At 36.8% G+C, this 14,271-nt stretch overlaps 1 protein-coding gene across 1 annotated transcript in view; it reads right to left on the bottom strand.

Annotated features, from left to right (window-relative positions):
- The window catches only part of susd5 (sushi domain containing 5), a gene marked incomplete at its 3' end in the record, with an annotated part of 14,927 nt that extends 2,111 nt beyond the window's left edge, over nucleotides 1-12,816 (bottom strand). Inside the window, exons 1-4 of the mRNA XM_079590937.1 lie at nucleotides 12,727-12,816; nucleotides 9,371-9,569; nucleotides 1,823-1,932; nucleotides 554-742 (exon numbers count right to left, since the gene is read on the bottom strand). Of these exons, the coding sequence (XP_079447063.1) occupies nucleotides 554-742; nucleotides 1,823-1,932; nucleotides 9,371-9,569; nucleotides 12,727-12,802 (574 nt within the window). The 5' untranslated portion in view covers nucleotides 12,803-12,816. The remainder of the gene's footprint in view (nucleotides 1-553; nucleotides 743-1,822; nucleotides 1,933-9,370; nucleotides 9,570-12,726) is intronic.
- Nucleotides 12,817-14,271: the final 1,455 nt, after the last annotated feature.

The raw sequence follows: 14,271 nt of genomic DNA, 5'->3' as shown, positions 1-14,271 counted from the left end.
CAACCATAGATATACATAATAAAGGCTAGATGTCTTACGGCGGAGTCTCTAACAACATCATAAAGGTGAGTGATCTGCACGAACACAAATACTCTTATCTCGCTGAAATCTTGACGGATTTACAAACGGTTTGGTTTCTTACAAACGTTATTAACGTGGCTATAATTCTGGATGCTTGAACATGTTGAAATATATGATATTATAATTATTCATAAGTATGCAGTGTCATAACTACATCTCTGACGTTTATAACAAACCAACCAGTTTGAAAATCAGTAGAAAATTGAGCAAGTTATGGTTATTTAAAAAGTACATGCACCATTAAAACACAATGTTACGAGTGAGCGAGCTGACTGTGGCAAGATGGCCACCAGGTGCGGACGTCGACCTCCATTGGCCAGCAGCGCGGACGAGACATCTAGCCTTTATTATGTATATCTATGGCCTCAACTGCCAAAACGCTCTCCAGCGCCCACAGCTAGGCGTTTTCAGCAGAGCGTTGGTGGACACACGGCCTTAGTTCGTAAATCTCACCAATGAGTTTGCGGCTCACCTTTGACGCAGTGCTGCACCAGGCCGTACCATTCTCCACAGCTGTCACAAAGCAGACTGAAGGCCGTTTCGCCACCGGGCAGTGTGTGTCCTGGGTCACAGGCGTACAGGACTTCATCGCCCAGATCCAGCCCAGTTTTCCCCTGCAGATGTGAGTGTGGGAATGACGGTGGCTGCCCACATGGAGCATCTGATGGAAGAACGGGAAGTGGAACAGGGTCAGACATAAAGGAGAAGAGTTCATAAAGTGAAAATGATGAATTATGTATAAGGCCTGTTTGACACTGCACACGGAATTATCAGGCTCACATGATGTGTGTTTGTGCAACTGCAGCTAGATACAGAAAATAGTGCATTCAGGAAGAGTAGATACAGAAAAAGTCATTTCAGGGTCACTATATTGAAAAATATAATCATAACAGTCATAAATTATAAAACAGTTACTGTAGTTTGTCTGTAAACTAACTATCTATTAAGTGCTAAAATGACCTGGATTAAGTCAGATTTAGTTTCGTACCTTTATTTATTTAGTTTTTTCAAACAATATAGAATTTATGTTTAAAAAAAAGAAAGCTTTTGTAATATTATAAATGTCTTTACTGTCACTTTTGATCAATTTAATGCATCCTTGCTGAAAAAAAGTTTTTAATTTCTTTTAAAAAAAACTAATCTTTCTGATTCATCTGCTGTTCTTTTGAACTTTCTATTAATCAAATAATCCTGTAAAAAAATTGTACACAACTGTTTTCAACATTGATAATAATCAGAAATGTTTCTTGAGCAGGAAATCATCATATTAGAATGATTTATGAAGCATCATGTGACACTGAAGACTGGAGTAATGATGCTGAAAGCCATCAAAGAAATAAATGGCATTAAAAAAATTATTGAAATAGAATACAGTTATTTTGAATTGTACAAATATTTAATAATATTACTTTTTACTCTATTTTTTAATCAAATAAATGCAGCCTTGGTGAGCAGAAGAGACTTCTTTTAAAAACATTAAAAATCCGGTCTAAAACTTTTGACCGGTGGTGTATTATCGCTTTTTTTTTTTTTTTTTATGAAAGAAGTCTCTCTCAAGAGGATCATCACATTTGGGGTCCTTGTCATAAAAAGTTTGAAAACCCCATACTCACATGCTATTGTTCTGGTTCTTTCACATGCAGTATATGAAACAGGCCAGAGAAATTGTGCTACGTGACATATTCCCTCATAAGTTAAAAAACACAGCCCCCTTCTCCAGTTTCAGTGATTTAAGACTGACCGCTATCTTTCACACAGAACACGCCCAGTCTCTCCGTGCCGGCGGTCAGATTCTCCAGCTGAACGTCGACTGGCCTCAACGTCCCCGGGACGCCGCTGCACACTGTGGTCCTGAAATCACACGTTGCCAAGTTGGAAGTGAATTAGTCAAATTATTTATTTAAAAAAATGGTCCTCTCCCTTATAAAGGCAACAGACATGATGTCACTGTTCTGCTTACATATGCAGCTCATGCACATTTCAACTTGCATACACAAACACACACACACCTTATGCAGTATATCCCAGTCACATTGCTAATGTCTCCAGTGTTTGTATAAATTTTACATCACAGGTCTGTTTTCTATCATGTGCGCATGTTTTCAAAGCTTTTGTCTCCCAACATTTTCTGAATGTCTGTCAAAAAAGTGATTAAAAAAAGCAATAAGCCACGAGAGACTCATAATATTTGGAGGTACTTGGCATTAAAAAGTTGGAAAATCCCTGCATTACATGCACTGAAAAACAAAACAAAAAAAACGGTAGGATTAACTTTGAAACAATTTTCACTCATAAGTTGCTTATGAAAATTCACATTAAACATGAAAATTTCAAGCAGAAAGACTGTTATATTCGTGAAACTAGAATGTCGCATTTGCATTTATGGTCATTTTACAATATAGGTCACATCCATTTTATCAAGAACCTTATGGGTTCCCGTCATGGGATCATTTTATTGATTTAAAGCGCTCCTATTATGTTTTATTTCTTTTTTCTTGGATATTACCTTTCGTGCAGTGTGTAATATAGTTGTTTGTGAATGTAAAAGGTCTCCAGAGTTTTGCATGACAATTAAAGTTATTTTCTCCCAAAAGAAACAATCGATTCTTCTGAACTGAATGAAACGAGTCCCACTTCCTGCGCAAACCTACGCAACAATGTAACAAATTTGCATAATGCCAGTATTAATTGGCTGCCCGTGAATAACGTCTACTTTGCCCCGCCCTCAAACACTGCAGTTGTAGCTGAGACTTGAAAAGTTAGCAAATCCACTCATCCGTAGCCATCATTCGTATCACTGTGTGTATCAACTGCTGAGGAAGCTTACGGAGCTGAAATTCAGATATGCGTTTCGTTTCCGACACACACTGTAAGCGGTCGACCAATCACAACAGACTGGGCCGTCTGACCAATCAGAGCAGAGCAGGCTCTCAGAAAGGCGGGGTTTAGAGAGACTGAATCTTTGAACGAACTGTTTTCAGACTCTTTGAGAAAAAATGAGGTGATGTGCAATGTATATTATGAGAAAAGTAAAGTGTTTTTGACCTTGGATGCATGTAAACCTATTGTAGGAAACTCCAAAACAAAATTAGGAACCTTTAAAATAGCATAATAGCAATTTAATTAATTCATTTTGTTTTAATTAATTTTTAACTTAAATTAATCTTTTATGAATTAAACAGCTCATAAACAAACTTTATTACAATAAAAAAAATTAAATAACATGTTAAACATGAAGGTATTGCAATAATTTAAGACATTTCTCCTTATATAACCTAGTTTTTGGCATAAATGGCCCTTTAAAATTGAGTCAAGAACCTTATTTCTAAGAGTTCAGTCAAGGTTTCTGAATACACTGGGCATATTATCTACAGCCAAGAATGTCTGTGTTTTGTCCCGATTCTTTTAGAGACATTCCTCCAAATGTTTGTGAGGGAAGTAAGTTGCTTACCTCACCTTTTAACACTCAGCTGTGAAGTCTTAATCAGAATTATGAGCATGTGGGTATGTCTGAGCGAGTGCCGAGGGAGGCGCAAACCACAACCAGACTGCTTCAGTCCTTACGAGACTCTCTTGGGACAGTGTTAAGTTACTAGGAAACACCCTGTGCCAAAGTTTAGTGATGAAGACTCGGCTGAACTGAGGTAGATTGTCTTGAGGTTAGATCGCAAGGAGATATCCATGTGTATGTCGTTTACGTGAAATGTATGCGTCACATCCAAAAAATCCATGTGAAATCTATAGGTTGTTCTGAAGGGAAGGCCACTCCTTTTGCCGAAACTCACACACAGATGCAAGTGATATTCAACAAAGGCCTCAAACATGCATAAATTCATACGTGATAACAATAGAATGCTCTGAATTTTGTAGTCCAGACTAGTGTTGTCAAAAATATCGATATTTCGATAAATATCGATACTGAAATATCTGAACGGTACCAATACTAATTTCCCGAAGTATCGATACTAGCCGAGCGGTCACTTTCACTTTCACTCTCCAAAGGCGCGTTGACAAACACCACACGTGACGCACTCGTCTCATTCGCTCTGGTTAAATAGCAAAAGTGAAGTGAATGGAAAGATGGCGAGGGCGGCGCCCCCGCGACCGGCTTTGGTTGATTGATAAAGAACACCGCGAGCGGGCATGTCGTAGAATAGCGCGGACACGCGTAAAAACACACCGCGAGCGGGCATGTCGTAGAATAGCGCGGACACGCGTAAAAACACACCGCGAGCGGGCATGTCGGAGAATAGCGCGGACACGCGCTTCACACTGCGAGCGGGTATGTCAGAGCGTAGACACGCGCTTCACACTGCGAGCGGGCTGCGGGCACCCAAAAGATTGTTTGACAATCAATAGGCCCTATGCACAGTTTCACTACTTACTTCCTGAACTTAAGCAGGGACCTTTGTTTCCTGTCTGCCAGGATTGGCCAAACTGATTAATCCAGGTGTGTCTGACCAACAACAATAATCAGACACACCTGGATTAATCAGTTTGGCCAATCCTGGCAGACAGGAAACAAAGGTCCCTGCTTAAGTTCAGGAAGTAGTGAAGCTGTGCATAGGGCCTATAGTCCCTCACATCACTCATTTTTTTAAATTATTTTATAGGTGAAAACAGACTTAAGGAACAGGCTCCAGGGCTACCATTTAGCAAGCATAGGCTACGCTCAGCATCAGGGGTGTTTGTTGTTTGGACAGACCTTTCCCCACTGCTAAAAAAATCCTAAAGGAAACACTGTAACTCTTCTCATTTTAACTTTTCTGAAACATTAACCAAGATGGGCTAGTATTGTTGTTGATATGAGTATTGTCTCGTTTTTTCACCGTAATTCTTAAAGTTAACATCTGACTGAGGAATCTTAGACAAGTAAATATTTTAACTGTGGTCAAATGTAAATTAACTTGTGCCTATTTAACTTTATTTAGAAAATTATTATTTAATTCTGCAATTTGCCTTCATTAGCGATTATCATCAATTTGATTACACAGATATTAATTAAACTAAACAGCTAGACAATGGCATCTCTGAATTCAATAATGAAATGCCTTTAACTGAAAATTTAATGTTTAATCTTATTATTATAAATTACTGACACTCTATCCTCCAATTTGATACTGTTACGTGCTTTTTTATTACTAGGCTATATTTTAATCTTTGATAACAGTAGGTTATAAAAATACAACGGGTCAGGTTAGCCCTGGTCCAATTAAAAAATATTAACAGATAGAACTCAGGACATTTTTGTTCATGTAAAATATACCTCATTGTCATGTTCTAGACTTATATTTAGCTTTAAATAAATAAAAAATACCCCCTTAATATTGTGGCAGTTTTTTTCTCTGTGGTATCGAAAATGGTATCGAATATCGATATTTTTCAAGGTATCGTATCGAAGTTAGAAATTCTAGTATCGTGACAACACTAGTCCAGACCTATTAGAAAGACGTGTAAAGCTTAGAACAAATAATATGTCTTGAATTAAGCTTGTTTTTCTTCAGCCTAAGCCATTGTTTTCTTGTAAGCAAAAATTAAACTTAGTATAGTTAGATTTATACACACACACACACACACACAATATATACACATTTATTTTGTTTTTTTGAACTATCTATTTCTCAAAAGATGTTTTCACAAAAATATGAAGCAGCACAACTGTTTTCAACATTGATAATAATCAAGTATGATCATCAAAAGGTGGTTGGATTGTAAAGGATTATCATCAATGCACAAAAATGTTATCTAACTCGATTCCAAATCAATTTGAACTTTGCCAGTGGTTCCTTGCGTGCCGTAACTCTGTCTGACGCACCCACCGCTAGCCTAGCTTAGCACAAAGACTGGAGGTAAACGGCTCCAGCTAGCATACTGCTCCCAATAAGTGACAAAATAATGCCAACATTTTCCTATTTACATGTTGTGATTTGTAAGCAAATCAGTCCGCCCAAGTAGTGTTATTTTGTCACTTATTGGGAGCAGTATGCTAGCTGGAGCCGTTTACCTCTAGTCTTTGTGCTAAGCTAGGCTAGCGGTGGGTGCGTCAGACAGAGTTACGGCACGCACGGAGATGAGAAGGGTATGTATGGACTTATCTAACTCTGGGGGATACGGTGAATAAGATAAAGTCCCAAAAAGTCGGCGTGTCCCTTTAACAACTCTTGGATCAATTATTATAAATGGATAAAGCTTTTGATACAGTTGATCACTCTATTCTGTTATCCAGATTACCTGGTATTGGCGTACCTTTATCTTGGTTCTCTAATTATCTATTTAGTAGATCCCAACATGTAAAGAATAAACAACAACTATCTGAGCCTTTAACTATTAACAAAGGGGTTCCTCAAGGCTCTGTGTTGGCTTCAACCCTGTTTTAAGTTTATATTAATAGTGTTTCCCAGGCTATCTGTAGTGAGAAAACCTATATTCACCTATACGCGGATGATACCTTTATTTTCTCTATAGGACCATCATTTTATGAAGATAGGATTAGGGTATAGTTTTAATAATATTCAAGAAGATTTGAATGATTTAAATGTAGTCTTGAATAACACAAAAATGAAGATAATCTGTTTCAGAGAGAAGAAACATTACAGATTACATCCCTAATGGGGCAAAACTTGAAGTGGTATCTTCATACAAAAATCTTGGAATAGCTCTTTAACTTTAACTGATCATAATCAATCTTCAGAAGAAAGTTAAATTTAGTTTCTTATATCAATATAGATCTACATTCACTATGTCAGCCAAGAAATATCTACTATATACCACTATTTTACCGTTATTTGACTATGGTGATGTGTTATATCATGCAGCTCTTAGACTGATTACTAATGAACATTACAGAACGCATCTGTCAACCATATTCCCTTTTAAATTGGACGTCATTACATATTAGATGGGAAATACACTGGTGTATTTTTATTTATAAAGTCATTTGTTACCCAAATATCTTCAAGAGTTGCTGCAACCTCATTTTGATCATTCATCTAATCACCTTTAATCTCACTTTATTAGCCAATGTCTAATGCTAATAAAGTGATTAGATGATTAGATGATCATTCAACCAGATCATCTAATCACATCCTTTTAAATATCCCTAGGAAGAAAACTGTTTATGCTCGTTCTGCTTTTGGTTTTTACTGCTCCAAATGATTGGAATGTGACCATATTTAAGAATAAAGAATAAATAAAATTTAATATTATAAAAAAATATAACACCAAACCAAATTTTCAAATTATAATCTATTTTAACAATATATAATGTAATACATAAAAATACTTGGCGGTTGCCAATCTGTTTGATATGTTTTGCTTAGGTGTCCATATACTTTTTGAGGCAACTGTATATGTTTCATTAAAAAAAAAATCGTTTTGGACCACATTTTCAAAGTGATAATTATTTTGGGATTTGTGCTCAGTGGTAGAGCAATACAGCTCAGCAATGGAGCAGCAGAGAAAATGAACACATGAAAGGTGCTGATATGTTCCCTCTCCGCAGCGCAGGTCCATTTCTCTCAGGCCTGAGGTGTAAATGGGAATGTTCTGGCTGAATTCACAGGTAGGATTCTCTCTGTCTTGCAATCACACACAAAAACACACATATATACGCAAGCAACGTCTCTCATTATCATGCCTAAAAAAAGCACAATGCCCATTCAAAGTTTGTGAAATACTTAAAAAATAAAAAGATTATAATATTGCATTACTCCCTAAAAAAAGTAATGTTTTACGTTACTTTTGTGTTACTTTTTCTCACCTTGGCTTGCCTTGCTTGCTTTGTTTTTATAATAACAAACATAAAAGTTCTGTTTTTGGCCAAATGTAAAGGCTCTTTCACACCAAAAGTGAAATGAATAAGCCTCAAGCTGAAGGAAAAGCACATGTATGCGTCTACAGTAGATGTCACAGCTCTAATAAACCTTTCAGCTTTGCTGCCATTCTGGATCGCAGAAGAGTAGGACGAATGAGAAGAAAGTTACAGGCTGCGTCTGAAATCGTATATACGTCCCTACTATATAGCAGCCAAAAAACAGTGTGTCACAAAAGATGTCCGAATTCACAGTACTCATAAAAGAGTCGGCAAAAAGTACCCGGATGAGCTACTTCCGGTGAGATTCTGAAGTGTGCATATGATTGACACTTTACTATCCCATGAGGCCACGGGAGAGGATTTGTGAATGACAGTGAAGCGACGCAACTGACGCCGTAGGTCACATGACAGTGACAACATGACGAATGTAGTACGTCCACCCACACACTCATACTATATAGCACATACTTTTTTAGCTGTCGTGAAGTAATTACTTATTCAAAATGAGTACCTACTCAAGAGAGAATGAGATTTCAGACGCAGCCCAACTCTTTTACTTGAGCAATAAAAATAAACACAAATGTGATTTTTAGTCATTTTTGCTTAGTATGTTTAAATTGGATCATTGAAAGGTCAGCAGCAAAGACATTGGCTAATAAAGTGAAATTAAGTGCATAAAGTATATTTGTGACCCTGGATCACAAAACCAGAAGTCGCACGGGTATATTTGTTTCGCCGCATTTTCTAAAGGGACCATCAGCAAATTCCACTCAGTCAAAAAAATATAAACGTCCAATCATTCATTCAAATGAACGATACTTCCAGTGTTATATTGTATGGGTCAAAATTATCGATTTTTCTTTTATGCCAAAAATCATTAGGATATTAACTAAAAATCATGTTCCATGAAGATATTTCCTACCATAAATATATATAAACATGTATTTTTGTGAGTGAATGCAGCACAATCGAGAACATAAATGCACAACATTAAAGGCGATTTAGGCGATTGGCCAAATATTGTCCTATCCTAACAAACCACACATCAATGGAAAGCTTATTTACTCAGCTTTCAGATTATATACACATCTCAATTGTATTACTTAACACATTTAATTATTGCAGGTTAACGTAATATTCTGTATTTGCAATTCACTGTTATTGATTTCCAGGAAGACTGAATGTGTCTTTGTCTATAGGCTAGAACTACAATATCCATCATGTTCACACATGCACACAGATTTCTCTCAACATGGGGTCAGGAGATCTGTCAGTAAACAAATGGGAAAACTACCTTGCGTTACTCATTTGAAAAAGTAACTCAGATATATTTAGTCCGAAAAGAGTGTTACTTTACTAGTACTTGAAAAAAGTAATCTGATTACGTAACTGACGTAATAATGCATTACCCCCAACAATGCAGCACTCTGACCTATACAGCATAAGCTCTGGTCCTTAGATGATTAATGTTCTTACCCCACGCTCGGTCCGGAGAGCCAACCACGCGAGCAGGCTGAGAAAGCACAATCCAACACTGCGTGCTGCAGGTCGGCCCCCGAAGCCACCCGGGCCCCGTGAGCGATGCAGGCGTGCGTCGCCGCCTCGAACCCGTCCTCCTGTCCAGCTCTGGAAAAACTATCCAACTCCAGTAAGAATACACGTCCTAACGGAGAGTCTGGTACAAAGAAACAGTTTAAAAAGTGTGTTATACTCAGAATGCACATTTGAGGATACGTTACCTCAAACAGGGGTAATGAGAAGGACATCGAGACATTTAGAGAATTCAAGGATATAACCAGAGCAAAGGAGGTATGAATGGCATGAATTACACCACCAAAGAACTTTGTATGTCAAAAGGTGATTTTAAAGAGCAGGATACGACATGAATAGGGTCAAGTGAGGGAAGATATATTGTTTTGGTCATTGTGGCAGTGTAAAGCTATACTAACTGAGGGTTAAAGAAATGCTGTAAACATGAAGAGGATCTGAAATCCATTTAAAAATGAAACCATATATAGTACCGGTAGTGGCCAAAAGTGATGTCCGGACTCCGGAGGGCATATCTGTTTTTAATTACCCTATAAAAGTTCGATTCAATTTCATGCATTCTGGAGCTGCCCAGCCATTCAGTCATATTGGCAGGAGATAATACAAGTAATACATTTTATTTTCGGTGATGGAATTGACTGCTCATTTTCTACAATTTACCTGGGCAACTTAGCAGCTCATATGATGATGAAAGACAAGTACATTTTAAAGATATTATTAGCAGCCAGCAAGAAAGCTGTAACACAAAAGTGCCTACAATTTGAACCCCCAACAAAGGCTGAATGGCTGGACATTATGAGCAGTGTCCAAAATATGGAGAGGATGACTTTCGCTTTAAACCTACAGATGGATAAGTATTTGCAGTATTGGGAAAAATGGATTGTGTTTACGACTTCATGAAATGTTTATTGACCAATGTATCATCTGACATATATACTTTCATCAATTTTGTTTTATGTAAGAATGTATGAGTGACCAAACGATTGTTCTGTTTTGTTTAGATGTGTTTGTATGTTGTTGTGGCGTTTTTTTTTGTTTTTTTTTCAAAAGGAAAAAGTTTAAAAAAAATATATACATTGACCCATACATTGACTACAACATATTCAGTTATTAATATTTGACACATTTTGAATAATGGGTGAAGTTTTAAACTTTCCTATAGGTCAGACATCACTTTTGGCAACAAAAAATAAAAAATAATGCTTTTTTTTTTTCGTCATTGATTCCATGAAGAATCTTGAAACATCCGTGGAATCTTAACAATGAACAAAAGATTGTAGAAAAAGGTTCTTTAGATTATTAAAATATTCTAAACATTAAGAAAAATTGGTTAAACTGTTCGCTAAAAGCCTCTCTGGGAAACCAAAAAATGGTTGCACTGCTGCAAAAAAACCCTTTTGAACCGCTTATTACACAAAAATCCACATATTTTATCACAAGACCCAACCTGACTATATTGTACACACATATACACATGATGTAAACAAGCAAATCCTAACAAATCTCTCATAAGGAAACTTCATTACATCATTAGTGTGACAGTTTCACACAGAGGAAATAAAATAGCAGCTCGAGTGAGTCAGTTCCTGTGTAAACTCTCTGAACTTCCACAGCCTCTGATTCAGTGTCTGTGAGTTGTGCTATAAAAATTAAACTGAGGTTATATGATCACATCACCAACCGTGCAGCGTTTTTTTTTTTTAGAAGCATTCAAGTATCTCATTCCTCCATAAATACACAAAAGTTAACATCATCACATCCATTTGAAGAGTTACGGTTAACATGTTGGTGTCAGTGAGGTAAATCCATTCTGAGTCATGTTCAGAAGTCTGACTAATCAATCTAACCCAACCACAAACAACCTGTCATCTATCAATCGTTTGTTACAAATTCATTAGTGTCATATTGATGAGTCTGTTATGCTGATGTGAAGATATCAGGGGTTTGTGGTGGATGAACATGAAATTCATTAAGGGAATTAGATCTTTAGTTAAAGGATTTTAACTCTTCAAACATCAAACATGAATATTGTGTGAGAAAAGGGGAAACAAATTTGAAACATACACTACAAATATTACGGTCACTCCAAAACAATGGGACAAAGCAGGATGGAGGCTTTCTTTTGTGTTAGGATTGTGTATATAAATACACTGTAAAAAAAATAGTTGTTTCAACTTAAAAAAGTAAGTATTCATGCTGACTTCAAATTTTAAGTTGAGTCAACTCAAATATCCAAGTTATCACTTAGTACAAATTCACACTTCAAGTTGAGTGATCCTACAATTTTAAGGCAGCGTGAACACTTACTTTTTATTTTTTGAGAAACATCATGAATTTGGAGTCATAAATATCAAGTTTTCTTACGTTTATTACATTTGACCTGAACTAAATTTTTCATTAAAAATTGAGAATTTTTCTTAAAAAACACAGATACAAGCTGTAAAAATGTGTTATCACAACTTTTTATCTTTTGTCAAATCAACTTCGATAACTAATGTGTGAAAACTATTTTGAGTTTCTGTTTATTAAACCATTCTTCTTCATTGTATTAACTCACATTTTTAATTTCAATGAACTCAAAATTTTAAGGCAACAAGGTAACTTACTTTTTTAAGTTAAACCAACTTTTTTTTTTTTTTTTTTTTACAGTGTATCTGATTTGTTTTTTTTTGTTTTTGTTTTTGTCACATGAAAAAATCTTCTTGCATGTTGGACAGGCCAAACTGACTTTGAATTTGGCTGACTTATATATATATATATATATATATATATATATATATATATATATATATATATATATATATATATATATATATAAATAACAAACGAATGCTTACGTGATTATTTGAATAAATAATACTTATTAACATTTAATTTTTTCAAAAAATGTCAGCCTTTGAATGGGCCCCCAGACAAAATCTAGATGTTTCTAAACTGCATTGGAAAAATAACTTGCATTTAATCAGGTCAATCTGAATTTTTAAAGTATTTTAAACAACTTAACAGAACGAACACAAAAACAACGTGCGTCACGTCACTGACCTAGACTAAATTGTTATTTAGAGGAATTAGTTGCGGCTTTAGCTAATTTAAGCTTTTCCCTCCCTTTCACACACAAACATGCATCTAAACACACACCAAAGACAAATATAACACTCACACCACTGTCTAACCTTTTGGAAGCTGCACACACGCATGCGTCCATTCATTACCTCGCTTAAATGCGTATTGCAGAGGCGCGTGCAACAAATGACCCTATTACCAGATCATCAAGAGAAACCCACCTTGCGCGCGCGTCAGGTAAACCAGGTGTCCCAGCAGGAGCAGGAGCGCGAGCTCTCGGTGACAGGCTCGCCTCATTCTCACAGGCTGAACAGAGCTGATGGAAAACGGTAAAACTTTTCCCAAATCTGACAGGAAAGGTGAAAAAAATCCCAATTGAATTGCGCACTCCAAGCGGACAGGCGCGATGATTCCGATAGGCGAGAGAAAAGAACTAATAGACGCAGTGACAGAGACGCAAGGCGAGGTTTATCTGACCATGAAGTACATTACCGCGCTGCTGGTGCGCTCGTGCGAAAACTCGCACGGCGTTGTCAGTAAATACGTCATGACTCAGAACCTGTGCAGTACCGCATGAGAACAGAGGCTCTAAGCACTGGGACTGTTCCAGTGCCGTGGGGAGTCTGCGCTTCATTGGCACAGAGGAAAGTTTGCCACCGTGTAATGCGTTTTTTCTTCTACTAGGACCGGACCCTTCATTTCGGTGCGTCTTGTCACCATAGCGCGCCTGGCTGCAAGTCAGTTCAGAACGAGCAGGACAAAACCAACTGTGCCTGTGTCCTAAATTCTTGGGGCCAACCTCAGGACACATTAACTTTGATGAAGCTGCTGTTGGGCAATATGTGACGTGAAAGCATAATGGGTGTTTTCGCCCACCACCACCCACAAACACACACACACTCCCACTCACATTCATTCAATTTGTAAAGGCTTTTATGCTGGAAAAAGAGATAGTGAGTGTGAATTAGCAAGTATGTTTGTTTTTTTAGTGAGTAAATGGCAGGATTGTGGTCAGCGCAGGCTGAACAGCTTCTAATGTTATTTCTTTCAATAACAGAGCTGTGTGTGATCCTAAATTCCTTACCTTATTATTTAGTCAAGGCTTTAGCCAAACAATCACAGCTTAAAGCCGGCACACACATATAAAACCGTGAACCTGCAGAAATTTGACCTACACTGAAATCAGTCCTTTATTAGATTTATTAGATTAGAAAAAAGTTAAATAAAACACAAAACATTGTATATTTTGCAAAATGATCAGCTTCAACAATGATGGTCAAGAAAGCACCACTATACAGCAGTGAACAGAAATACGTTCTGATAATGATCCTATTAAGTTACAAAAATGTTCTTTCTGAAAAACCAGTCCATCTCTTGTTTATGCAAACGTTAGAGAAAACATTGAGGGCCATTTTGTCATTTTGCAAACATTATGCGAACGTTACTTTGGAATGTTTTGAAATAAGTAGATTAGGAGAGAGAAAAAAACATTCCATGAATGATGTATAAATAACGTTTTTGTGCTTATGTTTTGAGAAAACGATTAACCCCTTCAGACCTGATTATATAAGGTGCAAATTGAATATACATTTGCATAATTCAGGTAAAAAGTGCCTTAATAGTCCTGTCTAATCGGTCTTTTGTGACGCTTGAAGCTCAATCAGATTAAGTTATGGGTACATCTTCATTAGTGGATCAGGGACGAATTAGTGACCAGGCATTACTCATATTATACAATTTTATTGGTTTACATAAAAAACATGTGA

Source organism: Phoxinus phoxinus (genome assembly GCF_949152265.1).
Source record: "Phoxinus phoxinus genome assembly, chromosome: 19".
In the NCBI taxonomy this organism is placed as follows: Eukaryota; Metazoa; Chordata; class Actinopteri; order Cypriniformes; family Leuciscidae; genus Phoxinus; species Phoxinus phoxinus.
Note: the sequence above shows the minus strand (reverse complement) of the source record. Positions and strands in the feature narration are given on the sequence as shown.